This window comes from Dendrobates tinctorius, unplaced genomic scaffold (assembly GCF_039654945.1).
Source record: "Dendrobates tinctorius isolate UK_male_01 unplaced genomic scaffold, ASM3965494v1 ptg000059l, whole genome shotgun sequence".
Lineage (NCBI taxonomy): Eukaryota > Metazoa > Chordata > Amphibia > Anura > Dendrobatidae > Dendrobates > Dendrobates tinctorius.
In genome coordinates, this window is record NW_027361727.1 from 3,224,563 (window position 1) to 3,246,654 (window position 22,092).

At 47.3% G+C, this 22,092-nt stretch overlaps 1 protein-coding gene across 4 annotated transcripts in view; it reads right to left on the reverse strand.

Annotated features, from left to right (window-relative positions):
* Positions 1–22,092, reverse strand: part of NELL1 (neural EGFL like 1) — an 860,783-nt gene that overhangs the window by 788,189 nt on the left and 50,502 nt on the right. For all 4 annotated transcript variants that reach the window (XM_073578304.1, XM_073578303.1, XM_073578306.1 and 1 more), the window contains one exon: positions 337–465. In XM_073578304.1, the coding sequence (XP_073434405.1) occupies positions 337–465 (129 nt within the window). The remainder of the gene's footprint in view (positions 1–336; positions 466–22,092) is intronic.

Genomic DNA, 22,092 nt, shown 5'->3' on the forward strand with positions numbered 1-22,092 from the left:
TATAGGAGCAGTATTATAGTAGTTATATTCTTGTACATAGGGGCAGTATTATAGTAGTTGTATTCTTTTACATAGGAGCAGCATGATCGTAGTTATATTCTTGGTCATAGTGGGCAGCATTATAGTTGTTACATTTTTTTCCACATATGGGGCCATATGATAGTGGTTATATTTTTGTACTTAAGGGCAGTATTATATTAGTCTGCTTCGTGTAGCTTGTGTAAACTGTACTATTCAGCAGGGTTTCATAATCAGTTTAAATCTGGTTTACAATATACGGTATATGCCGTGGTATATTTACTGTTCTGCTGTTGCAGAAGCTGATAAAACACTTACCGTGAAATAAGAAGGCTTTGCTGCCATTATGAGTGCCGTAAACCTGTGTAATCCCCCTTGTGCTGTTCTCAAGTTTTAGCTCCGAAATTATGTCAATTTGTAAATCGTTGTCTGTCCCAAATCCAAGCACTGTAATGGAAACAAGAGTAATTAAAACCTTTATCAAGAAGCAAAAAGGTCATCAACTTCATTTTTAAGCAAACACATCAGATCTTAAAAGGGGCGGCTCATTCTCTTATGTCGGTGTGGCTAAAATTGTATCTTTTTCCATAGTACAATACAAAAAAAAAAGAATAATTTTATGATTTAAATTATTCTAATTGACAGCGCAGCAGACAAAAGTGAAGGGGACCTTATCTTAATTAGCCTCCAATTTTTTGCCAAACTTTGCCATCCAGAAGTTTCATTCTACACCACACCTTTTTTATTATTTTTTTTTTGACCCACAAGATAACTATATTATTAAACAGTAATAGGGGTTAGGAATCTTAGCTATTTTGTTGCGATTTTTCCTGCGCAGATTCTTTATATCCAACAGAAGGGGGTAGGTGCAGATTGTGGGGCCCACCTCAAAATCTGAAATTATCACAGGTTTTCTCATATGAATTAAAGGGCCCTTTTGAGAACCCCTTTACAGTTGTAGGGCGTAGATGTGACTAACCCCTGCACCCACTATTTTTATGCCCCTGGAAAGGTGCCATACCTCCTGGGCATGTAGGCCCTTGACTAATTATGCTGTATTCTTCTGGGTACTCTATAAGATATATTAAAACATAACCTTTATTAGTTAATTAAAAGTGTACAAAAGTCAACTTAAATAGAACCAACACCACCAAATGTATGTAATACAGACAACACAAAGAATAAAGCCGAGATGGTGCTTGACCCTGTCCTACTGCGGACTGGCCCTGCAGCGGAGGTTGGCATCCTACAATGGAGTCATATAGATATACCGTATATGCCTCTACTGCTGAACTATCCATATAATGTATGATGAGTTACTATTGTCTATGTGAATATTTCATGCACCAAGCATCTTTGATTTTCGGATTGGCAAATTGAGTTTCTCCTTTAACAGGACCAGGAGGGTCAGCTACCGATGAGCGGGTGCGCCAACTATGCAATGATAGGGTGCCAACCTCCGCAGCAAAGCAGGTACAGTACAGTGGTTATATAGTCCCTTTGCCTTATATTGGTCGGGTGAATATTTGCCTATACATGACCATTGCTGATGACCCTATACCTATTGTGGCTCCAGTGTTTAATACTACTGATGGGAAGATCAGATCAGCTGATGCATATGGTATCTCAGTTGGTATTGTGTTAATAAGTGTGACCTTATGACTTATGGGCCAGCAAGGTGAGCCGCCGGTGAGCAGGGGCGCCAATTGCGCAATTGTAGGGTTCCAACCTCCGCTGCAAGGCAGGGCGAGTCAGTGGTAGAGCTGGGCAAGATACCCCCCGACTTTACTCTTTATGTGTTGTCTGTATTATATACATTTGGTGGTTCTATTTTAGTTCACTTTTGTATAATTTTAATTAACGGAAAAAGGTTATATTTTAACATATTTGATAAAGTACAGTGAAATAGTTGTGTTCAATAAAATTCCTATTATTATTATTATTATTATTTATTGTTATAGCGCCATTTATTCCATGGCGCTTTACATGTGAGGGGGGTATACATAAAAACAAGTACAATAATCTTAAACAATACAAGTCATAACTGGTACAGGAGGAGAGAGGACCCTGCCCGCGAGGGCTCACAATCTACAAGGGATGGGTGAGAATACAGTAGGCGAGGGTAGAGCTGGTCGTGCAGCGGTTTGGTCGATCGGTGGTTACTGCAGGTTATAGGCTTGTCGGAAGAGGTGGGTCTTCAGGCTCTTTTTGAAGGTTTCGATGGTAGGTGAGAGTCTGATATGTTGTGGTAGAGAGTTCCAGAGTAGGGGTGATGCGCGAGAGAAATCTTGTATGCGATTGTGGGAAGAGGAGATAAGAGGGGAGTAGAGAAGGAGATCTTGTGAGGATCGGAGGTTGCGTGCAGGAAAGTACCGGGAGACGAGGTCACAGATGTATGGAGGAGACAAGTTGTGGATGGCTTTGTATGTCATGGTTAGGGTTTTGTAATGGTGTCTCTGGGCAATTGGGAGCCAGTGAAGGGATTGACAGAGGGGAGAAGCTGGGGAATAGCGGGGGGACAGGTGGATTAGTCGGGCAGCAGAGTTTAGAATAGATTGGAGGGGTGCGAGAGTGTTTGAGGGGAGGCCGCAGAGCATGAGGTTGCAGTAGTCAAGGCGAGAGATGATGAGGGCATGGACTAGGGTTTTTGCAGATTCTTGGGTGAGGAATGAACGGATGCGTGAAATATTTTTGAGTTGAAGTCGGCAGGAAGTGGAAAGGGTTTGGATATGTGGTTTGAAGGAGAGATCAGCATCAAGGATTACTCCGAGGCAGCGAGCTTGTGGGACTGGGGAGAGTGGGCAGTCATTTACTGTAATTGATAGGTTCGTAGGGGGGGGTCACGTGAGATGGGGGAAAGATGATGAATTCTGTTTTGTCCATGTTGAGTTTCAGATATCTAGTGGAGAAGAAGGATGAAATAGTGGACAGACATTGAGGGATTCTGGTTAGTAGGGAGGTGATATCTGGTCCAGAGATGTAGATCTGTGTGTCATCAGCATAAAGATGATACTGAAAGCCATGAGATTCTATGAGCTGTCCCAGGCCAAAGGTGTAAATAGAGAACAGCAGGGGCCCTAGGACTGAACCTTGTGGGACTCCGACAGATAGGGGGCGAGGTGAGGAGGTGGTGTGTGAGTGGGAGACGCTGAATGTCCGGTCTGTTAGGTATGATGAGATCCAGGAGAGGGCCAAGTCTGTGATGCCGAGGGATGAGAGGGTCTGTAATAATAGGGAATGGTCCACTGTGTCAAAGGCAGCCGACAGGTCCAGGAGGAGGAGGACAGAGTAGTGTCGCTTGCTCTTGGCAGTTAAGAGGTCATTGGTGACCTTAGTAAGGGCAGTTTCAGTGGAGTGGTGTGACCGGAAGCCAGATTGTAAGCGGTCGAAGAGGGAGCAAGAAGAGAGATGGGAGGACAGTTCAAGGTAGACGTGTTGTTCCAGTAGCTTGGAGGCGTATGGGAGAAGTGATATAGGGCGATAGCTAGATACAGAGGATGGGTCAAGAGAGGGCTTTTTGAGGATAGGTGTGATGGAGGCATGTTTAAAGCTTGAGGGGAAAACACCAGTTGTTAGTGATAGGTTGAAGAGATGGGTTAGGGTTGGGATGAAGACTGTGGTGAGGTTTGGGATGAAGTGGGATGGGATCGGGTCGAGTGCACAGGTGGTGAGATGTGATCTTGAGAGTAGAGTGGAGAGTCGATCTTCTGTAATGGTGGAGAAGTTGGTTTTGAAGGTGGAGGGCTGGGAAGTCGGGAGGAAGGGCTCTGGGGGTTGTTGACCAAAACTGTCCCTGATGTTATCAATTTTCTGCTTGAAAAATGAGGCAAAGTCTTCAGCTGAGATGAGTGGGGAGGGAGGAGGTGCTGGGGGGCGGAGGAGAGAATTGAAGGTGTTGAATAACTGTTTAGGGTTGTGAGACAGGGAGGATATGAGAGATGAGAAGTAGGTTTGTTTAGCTGTGGCGAGTGTGGTCTTGAAAGTAGTGAGGGACTGTTTGAATGCGATGAAATGCTCGTTGGAGTGGGATCTTTTCCATCTGCGCTCAGCAGCCCTGGAAGCTCGCCTCAGCTCTTTGGTCAGGCTGGTGTGCCAGGGCTGTCTGTTGATTTTGCGAGTTTTGGAATGTGTAAGTGGGGCAGCGGATTCCAAAGCTACAGCTATTGTGGTGTTATATAGAGCGGCAGCGTCATCCGCATTGTGTAAGGAACTTATATCTGTAAGAGGGAGGAGGGATTCGGAGAATGAGTGTAGGTCAAGGTGTTTAAGATTCCTGCGAGGGTGTGAAAGTTTGTGGGGTGGGGATTGTAGACATGGAGTGAAGAGGGAAGAGAATGTGAGCAGGTTGTGGTCAGAGAGAGGAAGAGGTGAGTTAGAGAGGTTAGATAGGGAGCAGAGGCGGGTGAAGATGAGGTCCAGTGTGTGGCCATCTTTGTGGGTGGCTGTAGAAGACCATTGAGTGAGGCCGAAGGAGGAAGTGAGAGATAGAAGTTTAGTGGCAGCTGAGAGGGAAGTGTCAATGGGGATGTTGAAGTCGCCCATGATGATAGTAGGGATGTCCGCGGAAAGGAAATGAAGTAACCAGGTGGTGAAGTGGTCAAAGAAGGTGGTGGCTGGCCCTGGGGGGCGGTAGATGACAGCCAGTTGGAGGTTGGAGGGGGAGTAGATGCGCACAGAGTGCACCTCAAAGGAAGGGAGGGTAACAGAGGGTGGCAGTGGGATTGGGGTGAAGGAGCAGGTATCTGACAGGAGAAAACCAACTCCTCCACCATGTTTGCTGCTGGGGCGGGGGGTGTGAGAAAGGTGGAAGCCGCCATACGAAAGTGCAGCAGGATATACATTATGGAGCAATGGGGAACACTATTGGGGTCATAATAGGGGACATTATGATGCAATGGAGAACCTTATGGAGCAATGGAGGACACTATGGGGGATATTATGGGACAATTAGGGGGGTTGTGAACGAGATCATAGTGTAGTGTATGGTGGGGGAAACCTTGTCAGAAAGGCAGTGTGGAGGAGATATTATGGAAAGACATTTGGGAAGACATTATGGAGAGGGGTAGTATATGGAGAGGGGTAGTATATGGAGAGGGGCAGTGTGAAGTGGATATTTTGTACAGGAAGCACAGAGATGGGCAATTATTTATTCAAGGGAGCAGCATAGGAGATCTTTTCATTTAAGGGGCAGTATTATGATACTTTTATTTCTAAGAGCACCGTATCAGGATGTGCTGCTGAAGACGGAGGGAAGTCTGTAGAGATGAGTTCTGGGTGTAAAATCTCATCATGGATTTGTACTACACGGACACAAAAGGGATGGGAACAACTTGAATCAGAGAAGCTGTTACATACATGTTATCTGGATGCAAACATTTATTTGTGATATTGACTACATCTCCACAACACTGTGGTCGCTGTATGGTCGGCAGTCTGATGATGGCTGGTAACAACTTCAAGCATCTCCTTACCATTGTTAAGGACATAATGGGAATTTGTAGATTCAAGCAATACAATTATATATTGGGCTAACCTTACATTACAATTGATCGCAGTACTAAGCTTGGTGCTGTATACATGTACTGACCATGGTTCTGGCTCTGTATTCCTGTACGGATGTTGGTTCTGATGCAGCATTCATGCACTGATGGTGGTTCTGGCACCGCATACATGTGCTGACAGTGATTCTGATGTTGAACAGGTAGCTATCCATATTGGGCTTCATAGCTATGCTAACATTGAAAAATCCTCAAAATTTAGAGATTTGAGAAGACGAAGAGGATTCTGCAAGCTTCTGCTGCAAAAATTGAGTTTGTGTGCATTCACATAGATTTTATTTTTGGAGCAGAAATTCCAAATCCTCCTCAAATACTGAAAACTTGGTTGTGGTGATGTATTAATGTACTGATGGTGGTTCTAGTGATGAATTCATATAAGTACCCCTTTGAAACTTTTGTGACCCTTGAGGTTACCATACTGAACTAATGTGGCCCTTGTACCAAAAAATATTGTGCACCCTGTTCTATGCAAGAGTAGTACTCAAATCTCTCCCAGTCTTTTATATGCATTCACACAGAAGTATTCTCCTAGTGAGGCTTATTAGAGTGTCCACACAATACAGTACCAATTTAATAGTCCCCCACACGTCCCCCAAACACAGTATGATGGCCATTGGGGCCCCCCACATACTAGTATGCCCCTGCACACAGTATGATGCTCATTGCCCCCCCAACATAGTATTAGGCCCGCAGATAGAATAATTTCCTTTGAAGCTACCTTACATAGTAATAATGCCCCCACAATAAAATGCCTTGATGCCCCCCACAATCTTCATCTACCCCCACAGTGACTCTCGCAAGCATCACGCTTGCCTTTGCCCTGATTCTCTGCGGGGCTGGTCTCTGCTGCCAGTTACATGGCACCATTAGGTTCATCTTTATCCAAGCCCTGAGGACATAGATACAGATGAGCTCAGAACAAACAACAGACTTCCATGACAGTCCTAGAAATATAGGACTGGGTCCGGAGAAGATGGGAGGCATGCTTCCCTGTATGTTGCATGCTGTAGACCTAGTGCTATAGATGAAGCTTACTTGAATAATTGGGGTTTATGGCACCTGGCCCAATGTGCCACCTTCCCGCCTCTGCTACGTCACACCCTCGGATCGGACAACCTAATGACTTACAAGCGTGAAGCCACGTTTAAGAACCCTCTTATATCCATAATTTCCAGAACATCTCAGAGACCAAACAAACAAAACTGGTTAACATAAAAGTCACATAGCCCCAGGAAGAAGTTCATCCCCGAGACAGACAAAAGAAGGCAGCGCAGGATCGGATGCAGATGTCTCCGGCTTTATTCCTGGCTTAATTACATGGAGCCGCTGACTAATTACATGCACCTGCAGTCATTACCTCCAAAGTGCTGCTGAGTAAGGACACATAAGACACGGGAGCCACAAGGAGACGTTTGATGAGGAAATTACGGCAACTTTGATGCTCTGGAGCCAGAGAAGCACCTGACATGGGATTGGACCCCTGCAAAATGAGACTTTCCAATATTTAATAGAGGTTTTATAAGAGTAGAAAAACACTGCTGCTTTTGTCCAAAAATGGCGCCACTAGTCAATGGTCCTAGCATGGCCCTTAGATCATACCCAAGTTATGTGCAGTCCAGTGTAAAACCACTGCAGTTCTCTCAGTGAGATGTGCCTGGTTACAAACTCTGCTTTGCCGAACAGGGATGCCACCAGCAATTTTGTGGCCCTATACTGATAACATTTTCGGGCCCCCTTCAGACTCCACCTGGGCTCCACCCAAGCTCTGCCTCCACCCCTCAAACCTTCCACAGTCCCAATGCCTGCTCTTGGAAAAACTCCACTTCTGCACCACGTCCTCACCAATCACACATTAACAGTTCCCATCGAACACCAGATCACATACATAGCCAGCAGCTTTTGTTTTGGCCAAAATATTTTTTTTAAGCCTCCACCAAAACAAGGTAGATACTTTTGACCAGGCTCTACGCTACTCCAACCTATTAAACATTTCTTGAAATATACAATACTCTTGTTAGCTATATTTTTCTTTAAGGGAATATGTTACATACATTTTTTAGCACCATGGCCGAATCACAAATCATCACATAATGACCGAATAACAGCACATACAAGGGATAAATACCGCCACACCATGACCAGATCACATATCACCACATAGCGACTGAATACTACTACAATACTGATCATTAATAAAATAAAAAAAACACTAATATTACCATAAGTGACATTATACACAGTATATAGTATATAGTGTCAGTGAACAGGTAATACAGGGATCACCAGTGACATTATACACAGGAGCTCTGTACATACAGTAGTATACAGTATATAGTGGCAGTGTACAGATAATACAGGAATCACCAGTGACATTATACAAAGGAGCTCTGTATATAGTGTATAGTCTACAGGTAATACAGTGATCACCAGTGACTTTATACAAAGGGGCTCTGTATATAGCGAATAGTGTACAGGTAATACTATGATCACCAATGACATTATACACAGGAGATCTGTATATAGTGTCAGTGTACAGGTAATACAGTGATCACCAGTGACATTATACACAGGAGAACTATATATAGTATCTGTGCACAGGTAATACACTGATCACCAGTGACATTATACACAGATGCTTTGTATATAGTGTCAGTGTACAGGTAATACAGGGATCACCAATGACAATATACACAGGAGCTCTGTATATAGTGTCAGTGCACATGTAATACAGTGATCACTGGTGACATAATACACAGTAGCTCTGTATATAGTGTCAGTGTACAGGTAATACACTGATCACCAGTGACATTATACACAGATGCTTTGTATACAGTGTCAGTGTACAGGTAATACAGGGATCACCAATGACAATATACACAGGAGCTCTGTATATAGTGTCAGTGCACATGTAATACAGTGATCACTGGTGACATTATACACAGTAGCTCTGTATATAGTGTCAGTGTACAGGTAATACACTGATCACCAGTGACATTATACACAGATACTTTGTATACAGTGTCAGTGTACAGGTAATAAAGGGATCACCAATGACAATATACACAGAAGCTCTGTGTATAGTATAAAATGTATAGTGTAAGTATACAGGTAAAACACTGACTCACCAGTGACGTTTCTATTTGAAGAAACTCATCTTCGCTTTGCTTCTTCATCCAGCACAGATTGCCATCACTTCTTCCAGCCAAGAAACGTCTCTGCAGAAAATAACAGTTATGTAGAGCACATTCCCCAACTTCTACACTATGCCTGGTGAAGAAAAAAGCGACAGTGTCATCCTGCACAGTAAGGGTATGTGCACACGGTGCGTATTCTGCTTTGGAATTTTCTGTGCACATTTCACTAATCTGCAGGTCAAATGACCTGCATATATCCTGCATATTTAGCGCTTTTTTGTGCGGTTTCTTATGTGCATTTTTCCCCTGCGGTTTTCCACCTGCGGATTTCTAGAATGGAGCAGGTGGAAAACTGCACCAAAAGCACACAAAAAGAAGTGACATGCTGCTTTTTTCATTCTGCACCAAATCCGCGCAGAAAAAAAAGCAGCATGTGCACAGCGGATTTCGTTTCACATAGGCTACAATGTTGCTGTACATCACATGCAGTTCTGCTGCGTATATGCAGAGCCAAATCTGCTGCGTATATGCAGCAGATACGCACCGTGTGCACATAGCCTAACAGGACCTCCCTGTCAGGAACACCGCACTGCACTTGCTCACTGAGCCAGTGCGTGTGTCCTGAGTACAAAGACTGTGTACAAAGATACCTGCGGAGCGGGGACTCAGTGGTGACAATGTATGCTCCAAGCTCACAGGACCTGAAGCATGTGACTGCTGGGGGCATGGCCTCAGCGCCAGGAGCTGCAGGGATACTCCTAGAAAGGTAACTACAGGACAATGTAACCAAGGGGCATAGACAGAGACAGAAACCAGATCAAGACGGGTCAAAGCACGAGATAGCAATACAGTACCAAAGGGTTAGACAGAATGGATAGTCAGGACGTAGCAATAGATCAGAAAACCAGAACGGGCAATAGACGGTACAATAGGGACAAACTGTAACGGAGTAACGATAGCCAAGCCAGGAGGTCAGAACCGGAAATGACAATAGTGCCAAAATGAGAAACGGAGTACAGAGTGAGGGAACGGACCGGGTCATACACGGGAAGCAAACAAGCAACGCAGAATACACGCACACCAGGGGTCAGACACACCAGAACAACAGTATAGCTGACAGAGAACCCTGGTAAAGAGTGAGTATAAATACCCCTCCCAGATCAAGAAAGAGGCCACGAACACTTAACCCTGTGAGTGCAGGGCAAGAACCCTGTTCAAACCATGACGCTCCCCTACCATTGAAAACAGTATCCTCAAAAATGAAATATATTACAGCAGTAATTATATCCCATAATCAGCCCCAACAGTAATGTCCTAAATCCTGCCACCTTCCTGTAATTAATGTCCCCCATGTGTCTCCACACTGCTCCCATATGTCCTAACATTATGGCCCCATGTGTCTCTCCTCCCATTCTGGCCCCATGTGTCCTCCCATCCTGCCTCCTCATATATCTTCACCCTGTCCCCATATATGTCTCCATCCTGCCCCCATCCTATCCCCTTATATGTCCTCTAATCCTGACCACCATATGTCTCAATCCTGGCCCATATATGTCCTCTCATCCTGTCCCGCCATGTGTCCATCCTGCCCCCATATATGTCCTCTCATTCCTTCTCCATATGTCTTCACCCTGCTCCCATATATGTCCTCTCATCCTGCCCCCACATACTGTATATGTCCTCTCATCTTGGCTGTATATCTCTCCATCCTGCCCCAGTATATGTCCTCTCATCCTGGCCACATATGTTTTTATCATTTCCCCATATATGTCCCCTTATCTCGGCTGCATATGTCTCTATTCTGCCCCATATGTCTCCATTCTGCCCCCATATCTGTCCTCTTATGTCCCCCCATGTGTCCACCTTGCCCCCCCTATGTCTGCATCCTGCCCCCATATATGTCATCTCATCCTGACCACATAGGTCTTCATCCAGCCCCCATATTTGTCCTCTCATCCTGCCCCCATATATGTCTCCTTCCTGCCCCCCCATGTCCTCTCACCCTACCCCCCCATATGTCTCTTCATATTGCAGATTTCAGTGAAAAAAAAAAAAAAAGGTTTCTCCTTACATTGCCCCGATCCAGCGGTGTCCTCTTCCTCAACCATTTGAGGCACTGGCGCATGACAGTGACACATACACCGTTGACGTGAGCTGCCTGCCTCAAAGGGTACGTGCCCAAGATCAGGAATTGCTGCGGTTTTGATACTGCGTATTTATGCAGCGTCAAGACCGCAGTGGCAGATGTTACAGCATAGTGGATGGGATTTCTAAAATCCCATGTCCACTATGCATGCATGTGCGCCTGTGCATCACCCGTGGACACCGACATGTGGAACGGGTTTAAGAGCCGCAGCATGTCAATTTCTCTTGCTGAGAAGCTAGAAATTTCAACAATAAAAATGTATTTGGATTCAGTAAATCCGCACGGTTCAGTGAAAACTTGTGGATTTACCTGCGTGATTAGAACGCAGCGCTTTGGATGCAGCGAAAATACGCTGTGAGCAAAGTGTTGCTATTTTCTGATATGGGAACATAGCCTAATTGGCTGGCAGCTCCGATTGCTGAGCAGGAAGCGGTCCCACACGAAAATAGATTTCAACTGAATGTGCGTCTGAGGGCGCACATTGGGTTACTGAGCGAACGGCTGAATCCTGCCCCTGGGGCCCGGTGAGGAGGGTGGCCTGGACTGGTGAGGGGCCCGGAATGAGGGCGCACATTGGGTTACTGAGCGAACGGCTGAATCCTGCCCCTGGGGCCCAGTGAGGAGGGTGGCCTGGACTGGTGAGGAGAGGGGCCCGGACTGAGGGCGTACGTTCAGTTACTGAGCGAACGGCTGAATCCTGCCCCTGGGGCCCGGTTAGGAGGGTGGCTTGGACTGGTGAGGAGAGGGGCCCGGGCTGAGGGCGCACGTTCAGTTACTGAGCGAACGGATGAATCCTGCCCCTGGGGCCAGGTGACATGGGGAACGTAGACCGGTGTAGAGTGGGGGCCTGGACTGAGGGGGCACATTCAGTTATTTGTGAATGGCTGAATCCCGCTCCTGGGGCCCGGTGAGGAGGGGGGCCTGGACTGGTGAGGAGAGGGGCCCGGACTGAGAACGCACATTCAGTTAACATAAGCGGCACACAGAACTGGATCGGGGAGCCGACTACTTTGAACAATCTGTTCCCTCGAACCGGACTAATCCCACCCCTGGTTATGTCCTTTTCTGACAACCTATACCATCATAGGCTGCAGCTCATAGAAAAGGGACACAAAATATGTGTAAGGGGGTGAAGCACAAGAAGACTCAGAGGGGGGCTACCTTCTCCGCTCCTGATCTGGAACCACTTGGCCAGACAGCAGGGTTGCTGGGGGGGGGAAGAGACTTTCTGCCCTGGACGTGCAGGGTCATGTGACTGCTGGGAGGAGAGAGGAACAGGAAGGAGGGCAGCCTGAGAGCGCGCGAAGCTCAGAGCAGCGTGTGCAGGGGGCAGGGCAGGTTGCAGCTGCACACAGGGGAGAAGAGAGAACTCCAGCTCGGAGGACAAATCCAGGGGGGACTGTGCAGAGAGACTGCATCTTGTGAGTATGCGAGATCAGATCCTGCAGTGACTGGAGAGGTGCACTCTGACCCCCGTGCGTAGCCCCGGTACCTGCGATGTTGGTGCAGAGCCCCTGACTCCTGTTGAGAGACTTATAGAGACACAGAGCCCTTGATTCCTGCGGAGAGACTGTTTAGTTTTGGAGCATAGACTCAGAACAGGGGACACCCAGAATGCCTTGCGTTCCCCCTGCATTTCTTCATTAACTCCCGAGACCCCTGTTGTGGATCCTTAGAGACTGCAGAGCCTACAGCGACTAGAGATATGACAAGTGCCGCTGCTGACAGCGCCGACGCGGGAGAAGACGACCCTACAAGCAAGTACTTGGCAGACTGATAAGTTCCAAGAACACCTGTTTCTAACTGTTATTCTTTTTGACTGTTTGATATACTGCTTTAAAACCAGTTTAACCCCCCCACTGCTTTCTCCCTGCGAGGAGTATCATATCCCTGTAAATAAAACCCTTTAACTTTTGATCTGTCTTGGTTCCATGGTGACATACCAGCACCTGCACGTTTATTACATATGCATTCAATTTAACATAAATGACAAGCAGCACTGGCATGTATTGCCAATATACTGCAGCCAGAAAGGAGGGAGGACAGTGCCGGAAAAAGGGGTAAGTCAAGGAGACAGCCAGTGTCTTATATTCAGCCCTATCACCGGTCTCTCTTGTGTCTCATGCCTCTCTCTCTCTCTGGACACTTCTTCTATCTGCCACTCTTTTCTTTTTTTCCTTCAGCCTCCTTCTACTTGGCTGTCTCGAGCTCCACCCCCTCAGTTTAGCCCCGCGCCACCATGTTGTTCCACAGCCTGATAGGTGTGACGCTGCTGGAGGGGACGGATCGGCTGCCGCTTCCTGGTTCCGCTGCTGACTGCAGGCTGGAGTGAGCGATTTTACCCTGTGTCAGATCTGCTCTTGCCCAGCCTGCACTGCAGCGCTGAGTGCTATATCTCAGGGGGCGGCACAGTGCTCCTGCTGCAGGAGTATAGTGACGCCCCCTGAGACACACATGGGAGCACAGATGCTGACGTTAGAACCGGACTGGAGCACTTTTTCTTGCCGGTTCTGCAACTGGTACTGCAGGAGCATCTAAATTTCACCCCTGATCACAAAGTGCATTTTAAACTGCCTGGTGAGCAGAAGCAAAAGAAGGGGGCAGTGTGTCTCAGCCAATCCAGGCCCCTCCTCTTTGCTTCTGCTCAGCAGGCCTCTTACACCAGTAAGGGTGGTAATGGTCTGATGGCGGCCCTGCTGCAGAAAGTCAATTGCATTAGGCTGTGTTCACACGTTGCATTTCTGATGAGTTTTTTTCCCCTGCGGGAAAAAAAAACTGCTCTCTTGGCAGTAAAAAACTTGCTTTAAAAATGCTTTGGTTTTTGTTATGCTTTTCCTGCATTTTTTGTCAGGGTGCATTTGTCACTTGTGCACGCTGATAAAGTTTTGTGCATAGAAAAAAAAAATCTTATTTTACTGCATCAGGTTTTGACACAAATAACACAGCCAAACCTGATACCTGCATTTTTGCAGCTTTTTTTGCCCCAAACATTGCTTTCAAGGGGTGAAAAATGCTGAAACAAATGCTGAAAGAAGTGACTTGCTGCATCTGGCAAAAATCAAGGTATTGCGCAAAATACTGAGGACAAAAAAAAACAAAAAAACAACAAGCTGTGTGCATGAGATTTCTGAGCATGAGAATTTGCTGGTACTGTAAGAAGCAGCTGAAAATTTGCATTAAAAAAAATGCTGAAAAAACAATGTGTGAACATAGCCTTAGGCTGTAGCTGTGATGCATTTTTTTTGCAATGGCAAGAAAAAAAAATCCCAGCTGCAACGTGTGAACACAGCCTTATGCCCAACAGTTGGATCCTGCCACACTCCATAGAAACATAGTTTGAAAAAGACCGAGGTCCATCAAGTTCAGCCTTTCTCCATCAATTGTACTTTTTGTCACTAATTTAACTATAACCCACAATGCTATGTGTATCAAGGAAATCATCTGGCCATTGTATAAGGCTCTGTGCACACGGTGCGGATTCTGCTGCGGATCCGCAGCGGATTTGCCGGTGCGGATCTGCAGCAGAAATGCAGGTGATGTACAGTACCATTATAGCCTATGTAAAAAAAAAAAAAAAAAAAAAACGCTGTGCACATGCTGCGTTTTTTCCGCGCAGTTTTTGTGCAGAAAAAAAAAGCAGCAGGTGACTTCATTTGTACGGTTTTGCTGCAGTTTTCCACCTGCTCCATTCTACAAAACCGCACAAAAACTGCAGTAAAACCGCAAAAAAAAAAAAAAGGAAAAAATCCGCAGGAAAAATGCAGGTCATTTGACCTGCGGATATAGTAAAATCCCAAGCGGAAAAATTTGCGGGAGGATCCGCACTGTGTGCACATAGCCTTAAAGCTGTTATAGTGTCGGCCATTACTACGTCTTGTGATAGAGCAGTCGGACTGTGAAATGCTCTAACTGTAAAGAACCTTTTCCTATTTAGCTGTCGGAATTGCCCTCTGCTCCATGCTGTCGCATGCTTGTGTCTACAGAGCAAAAGGACTCTGGAGAAAATTTGTTTGTAAAGTTTCGCAGAAACTGATACATCTTACAGAAGTCTTGCCACCCTCCAGTCTCAGTTCTGCTACATCCACCACATTCAGGCTTGATCAACGCGCCAACCTCAGGTCTTATACACCCAGCAATAACAACCTTGCCCCATCTCTTTCCTCCCTAAACCCAACAAGCTGCGCTCTTCCCCATCATGCATGTTATATGTTCCTTATTACATTATATCCAAATCTATATATTTCCAGCTGAATTCTTTCATCTCTGTTCATAGAGAAACCTTCTGTCAGCAGCTCCTTTTCCCCCGGCATCACTTTTTTTTTTTTACAGTTCAGTCACACGTTTCTCACGCTTCAAAGACCTACTTTTGGATCCCGTTGTTTTATTTTTCCTAACAGTGCCGAGTTCTCCGAGAACAATAGATCTCAAAAGTCGGCGTTTACAGACATTCAAGGCGACGCTTTTAATGCGCCGGCTGAGGCTCCATTGCTGCCTGAAGTGTCGATGCAATCTGCGCTTACCTCCGGGTTTATAGTGTGGAATACATACTGATGAGGAGACAATGAAGTTTCCAATGGGTGAACGGAAAACAAGAAGAAAAAAAAATTAATGATTGTGTGCAGAGACCTGAAGGAAAACTTCATGTGCTCCCAACGCCAACTAGAATATATACAGTATATTCACAAAGACCAGGCAGCAACATTAAGACCACCCAACTTATATTGCCAGGTCCCTCTTGTTCCACCAGAAAAGCTATGTCCCACCGATGCCCGAATTCCACAAAGTCTGGTGATATCTGACTCCAAGACGTTCTCAACAGATGTTTGAAGTCCTTTATGTTGCTCGGTGCAGACTATGGATCGGACTTGTTATTCCAGCAGATGATTGAGATATGAAGAATTTCGAGAGAAGTCATCTATTTCTACCATTGCTTCATGTTGCAAGTCAAACACTCCTGTGACATTGGTGGTGGACAGGGGTCATCATGGGCAGTCTGACTGGTTTAGGACTACACAACAACAACATATAAATCAAGCTGTGATTGTTCTGCATGTTCTAGACCCTCACCAGAATTCCTATACTGCCAGTCCTCCATGCAGGTCTTTCCAGTACTCCCAATGTTGAGTGGGTCATGTGGCAGGGGGGGCAACACATACAGATCCAGGTCCTTCGCGACGCACTCTTTGGTTTCTCCCGCACTGATGTCTACACAGCCACGTGAGGGGCACCACGTGGCATGGCTTGCATCAACCCCATGTGGGCATTGCATTGGAAGAACACAAGAGACCCATGTGGAGGTCTGGGAAGCTGCAGAAATGTCACAATTTTGTAGAATTCGTTCAAATCCAATTTGCCAAAATTTGGAGGCATTGTGATGGTATGATATGCTATGTGTATGTCATTTTGTGTATATTTCTATTTCACTTGTTTTCATAGTGTTTTTCTTGATGCCCTGTGGGTCTACAGCCTGACTGTGTCTGTCTCTTGATGACCCCCTGTAGTGCATTAATCCCCAAGGCTCCTTTGTTATCCTCTGGGAGGCCTGGAAACCGCCCCAACCTGTTTGACTACCCCTGAACACAAGGAAGGGGGTGGAGAGAACAGGAGCTTGTCAAGTCAGTTCCTGTTTGGAGTGGATCGTGTAAAGACTGCACTTCAGAGAGAAGTACCCATTTTTATCCCCTGGTGCTAGTTTTGGAATCTCGTCTCCCTGGACATTTTATCCTGTTACTGGACTACATTCTTGTTCTGGACTATTGTATCCTCAGTGTGGTGGATTGTTTATGGACCTTCTAATTTTGCCTGTAATAAAGGTCTTGGAATTGTTCACCCTTCCCTCGCTCTGTTGATTGTGTGGTATCGGAGAAGGACCCCGTGACAACTGGTGGCAGCAGTGGGATCAACAGAGCGCAACCCAATGGAGAACCACCCACAGAGTGAGTACAGAAATTGGACTGTATTCAGTTTACAGGAGAGAGCCAGAGACCTGGACCTGAACTACCAGGGACTGACTAAAGAGGCCTTAATCGATCTACTGGTGGGCGCTAGCCCGGCCACCTCCTCCCCAATGTCTGAAGGGCGAGCACTGGAGACAGGGATCCCCATCCAGAAAAGCCAGTGGTTGGTGTGGTACGAAGAAGAGATGGCGGTTCTAGGCCCCGGCGTCTCTCAGGAGTACAAGGAGGAGGCTGCCCGCCGGGCACAGCAGAGACAAGAAGCAATGGAGCTTGAAAGAGGGAGTAACGCAATGTGGAGTGTAACCCCAACGATCCGGGAGCCTGTATGGATCACCTGGACAGAGTTTAAGCCATTTGATGAGGCTTCCGGAGATGTGGAGGGGTTCTTCAAAGACTTTGAGCAGCAGTGTGCTGTGATGGAGGTGCCCCACTCTAGCTGGATGCGTTTGTTAGTGGGGCTCCTGAACGGAAGCATGGCGGAGGCTTACCGAACCATTGACGCACCTCGGAAATCGGGATTATAACATTGTAAAGCGGACTATCCTGGATTACCATGCTATCAACCCAGACTCATATAGGGCCAAGTTCCGAGACCTCCCATGCACCACGGGGGGGGGGATCTTTTAGGATGTATGCACATAAGATGTCCCAGGCATGTCGGAGATGGCTGGAAGCAGAAAACGCCTTTACTGTGGAAGATGTTATACAGGCGTTCCTTATAGAACAATTTCTTGCCAAGTGCCCCGCAGAGGTACTTGAATGGGTCCGGGAGCGCTCGCCGTGTACCGTGGATAGAGCTGCAGCCCTGGCCGATGAAGCCCTTACTATCTGGCCGCAATGGAGTAGACTTCTGGATAATGAACCACGGCCTGCTCCCGCGCCCCGTCCCCCTCCAGTTATATCTGCCCTTCCACCTAGTCACAAGCTGATGACAATCACGCCTCACAATCCTAGACCCCAACAGTTCCGACCAAGACCTGGGGGTATCACAGAGAGGAGGTGTTATGGGTGTGGGCAACCTGGACATTTGCAGTCTGGCTGTCCCTCCAGGATTCAGAGGGAGCCCCACGCAGCCCCACCTCGTCCAGTGCATCTTGTGCACTCCACCACGCCTGAGGAAGAGCTACCACCACCACCCCACCAGACTGGGCCACCGACCACGGCACCATAGATACTCCTCCTGGAGTGTACGGACTCCGGCTTCTGTCCTTTAGCTACTCAGAGCAATGGCAACGACACCTGCAGGATGTCTTAATTGATGGATACAAAGTGTCAGGATTTAGAGACACGGGGGCATTCTTGACTATCGCTGACCCCGTGTGGTTCGACCCGAGGCAATTTACCAGGGTCCGGGAATTCCCATTGTCCTGGCGGGGGGGTGCCCGCAAATATATACAGCGAGCTTCTGTGCGTTTGGATTATGGTTGTGGAGAAAAACTGTATTGGATTGGAGTTATGGGAGGACTTCCTGCAGATATCCTCCTTGGTAACGACATTGGGGAGTTACAGTGCCAATTTGCGGGAGCAGTCACCCGACTACAGGCCCTTCAAGCACTACATCATCCGGACCTCACCGGGGAGCAACCACCACGAACCGCATCAGAGGTGGTAAGCAATACGTTCGCTGCTACAACATTGGGAGAGTCTTGGGACAGAGAGGAGTTTAGGAGAGAAATAGAGGGTGACACTAGCTTAGCAGCCCTTAGGCGAAAGGCAGAAACTGGGCACATGGGAGATAATGGGGATGGCTTCACTCGAGAAAACTGACTGTATTATCGTGTAACAAAGGGCAGTGACCTGGGCAACCCTGACGCAACGACCAGGCAACTCATTGTCCCTCAGAAGAACAGGGCACAGCTACTCCAACTGGCCCATGACATCCCCTTGGCTGGGCATCAAGGGAGAAAAAGGACTGAAAAGAGACTCACCCAAAGTTTTTACTGGCCGGGCGTCTCGCAGTCGGTAGCCCATTATTGCCGCACCTGTGATGTGTGCCAGTGAATGCGGCAACCAGGAGCTCGACATAAGGTACCCCTGCAATCCCTGCCCATAATTGAGGAACCATTTCAACGTGTAGCTGTCGACATCATAGGTCCTCTGGCCCACCCCAGCCGGTCGGGGGAAAAATATATCCTGACCGTGGTGGGACTATGCCACTTGGTATCCTGAAGCTGTGGCCCTGTCCAGTATTACAGCAGTAAAGGTAGCCGAGGCCCTTGTTACCATCTTTACCCGGGTAGGGTTTTCTAGTGAAATATTGCTGGATCAAGGCACTCAGTTCATGTCAGATCTGGTCCAGTCCCTATGGCATACCTGTGGTGTTCGAGCCATTCGCACACCCCATACCACCCGCAGACCAATGCACTATGTGAACGCTTTAATGGAACCCTAAAAAATATGCTGAGGGCTTTTGTTGACGTTGTAAAAGACTGGGAAAAGTACCTGCCACATCTCCTCTTCACCTATCGGGAGGTTCCCCAAGAGTCCACAGGGTTCTCTCCCTTCGAACTACTGTTTAGCCGGAAGGTCCGTGGGCCTCTCACTCTTCTGAAAGAACATTTGGAGGGAGACATCTCAGATACCGGAATGCCCATCGTTCCCCATGTTCTAGAGCTCAGAGACCGTCTCGCCCAGCTAGCTACCTTCGCTAAAGAACATCAGCGAATGGCCCAGTCCAGACAAAAAACCTGGTATGACCGTAATGCCAGAAACCGGGAATTTATGGAAGGACAGCAAGTGCTCATGATTACTGCTTCCCCTGCCAACAAGCTTCAAGCAGTGTGGGAAGGCCCTTATCTGGTTGTCAAGAAAATTAATGACACTAACTATGTTATTGCCCTGGACTCTAGTGGTCAACGACAGAAAACCGTCCACATTAACATGCTGAAAGACTACCACGACCGATCTCTGCCTGTTCTAGCTGTCTGCCACCCCCCTACTGATACCGCCGACGACGAGTATTTCCCCGATCTCCTTCAGGTTGCCCAAGCGGGAGGATCACTGTAACAAGTGCCCCTGGGCTCCCATTTATCGGATATACAAAAGGACGATATGGTCGCCGTACTAAGGCCGAGGGCTGCTGCTTTCTCCTCAAAGCCGGGGAAGACTACTCTCACCAGCCACCATGTGGAAACCCCCGGACAACGCCCCATCCAGCAAGCTGCCTACCGGGTTCCAGAGGCTGTTCAAGGCATGATAAAGAACGAACTGGAGGAGATGAAACGACTGGGAGTTATTCAGCCATCTCACAGTTCTTGGGCCTCTCCGGTCGTCCTGGTCCCCAAGAAGGATGGTACAACACAATTCTGCGTTGATTACAGACGATTAAATGATGCCACCAAGAGTGATGCTTAACCCATGCCCAGGATTGATGAGCTATTGGATCGTCTGGCCAGTGCCCAATTTGTGACCACATTAGACTTGAGCAAGGGGTACTGGCAGATGCCCTTTGGGAAGAAAACTGCACTGGCTACTATCCAGAGACTGGTAGATCGACTGTTACAACAATGTCAGGACTTTGCCTGTGCTTACTTAGACGACATCGCCATTTTTAGCACAACCTGGGATGAACATCTTAAACACTTGGGCATAGTGCTAGACTGTATCCTTACTGCAGGACTGACCATTCTCCCTGATAAGTGCCAAATAGGGATGGCTGAGGTGCAGTACCTCGGGCATAGAGTAGGGGGTGGGACCCTATGGCCTCAGCCTGCCAAGGTAGAAGCCATTAGCAAATGGTGTAGACCCCAGACTAAAAAGCAGGTACTTGCATTTTTAGGAACTGCTGGATACTATCACAAATTTGTTTCTAACTTCAGCACCTTGGCCAAGCCCCTAACCGACCTGACCCGCAAGAACATGCCTAGGAATGTGATGTGGACGCCTGCATGCGAGGATGCCTTTTCAGCGTTAAAGACTGCCCTCGTCACTGCTCCTGTCTTGGCTGCCACAGATTATAAACGCAGGTTCCTCGTGCAGACAGATGCATCCACCTTTGGGATTGGGGCAGAACTTAGCCAAGTGAACGCTGCCGGTGAAGAATATCCTGTTGCTTTTGCCAGTCTAAAACTACTGGATCGGGAAGTTGCCTATGCCACTATTGAAAAGGAGTGCCTTGCCATCGTATGGGCGCTAAAAAAATTGCAGCCATACTTGTATGGCAGAGACTTTACAATTGTTACAGACCACAACCCCCTCACATGGCTGAACCGCGTATCAGGGGACAATGGAAGATTGCTGCGGTGGAGCTTGTCCTTACAACCCTACAGCTTCTCCATCCAATACAAGCGGGGAAGCCAACACCAGAACGCTGATGGTCTGTCTCGACAAGAACCACCATCGGCTCCCCAGGCCGACCTACCCCTGCCACTGTACAAGGAATTATAAATAACTGAGCAATGTGGACTAAAGTGAGCAGGCCGGGGGGGGGGGGGGGGGAGTTGTGATGGTATGATATGCTACATGGATGTCATTTTGTGTATATTTCTATTTTACTTGTTTTCATAGTGTTTTTCTTGATGCCCTGTGGGTCTACAGCCTGACTGTGTCTGTCTCTTGATGACCCCCTGTAGTGCATTAATCCCCAAGGCTCCTTTGTTCTCCTCTGGGAGGCCTGGAAACCGCCCCAACCTGTTTGACTACCCCTGGACACAAGGAAGGGGGTGGAGAGAACAGGAGCTGGACAGGTCAGTTCCTGTGTGGAAAGGATCATGTAAAGACTGCACCTCAGAGAGAAGGACCCATTTTTATCCCCTGGTGCTAGTTTTGGAATCTCGTCTCCCTGGACATTTTATCCTGTTACTGGGCTACATTCTTGTTCTGGACTATTGTATCCTCAGTGTGGTGGATTGTTTATGGACCTTCTAATTTTGCCTGTAATAAAGGTCTGGGATTGTTCACCCTTCCCTCGCTCTGTTGATTGTGTGGTATCGGAGAAGGACCCCGTGACAGGCATATTCATTACAAAATTCAATTATGTATCAATTCCCTCATCTCTAGTAGCACTGTGTCCTGGGAACTCTTCACAAGACCTTCCATCTTGGAGATGAACCAGTCACCTAGGAATCACAATCTGGTCCTTGTCAGTCATGGAGTCAGCATTAATCCATGTCCAGAAACCTTCAGATATTAGTCCAATGTCTAAACCCAAATTAGGGTGTGTGCACACGCTGCGTATCCGCAGCAGTTTTTGCTGCGGTGTACAGTACCATAATATCCTATGGATATTATAAACCGCAGTGCAGAAGGTGCAGATTCTTCCGCGTGGTTTTCCTGCGGTT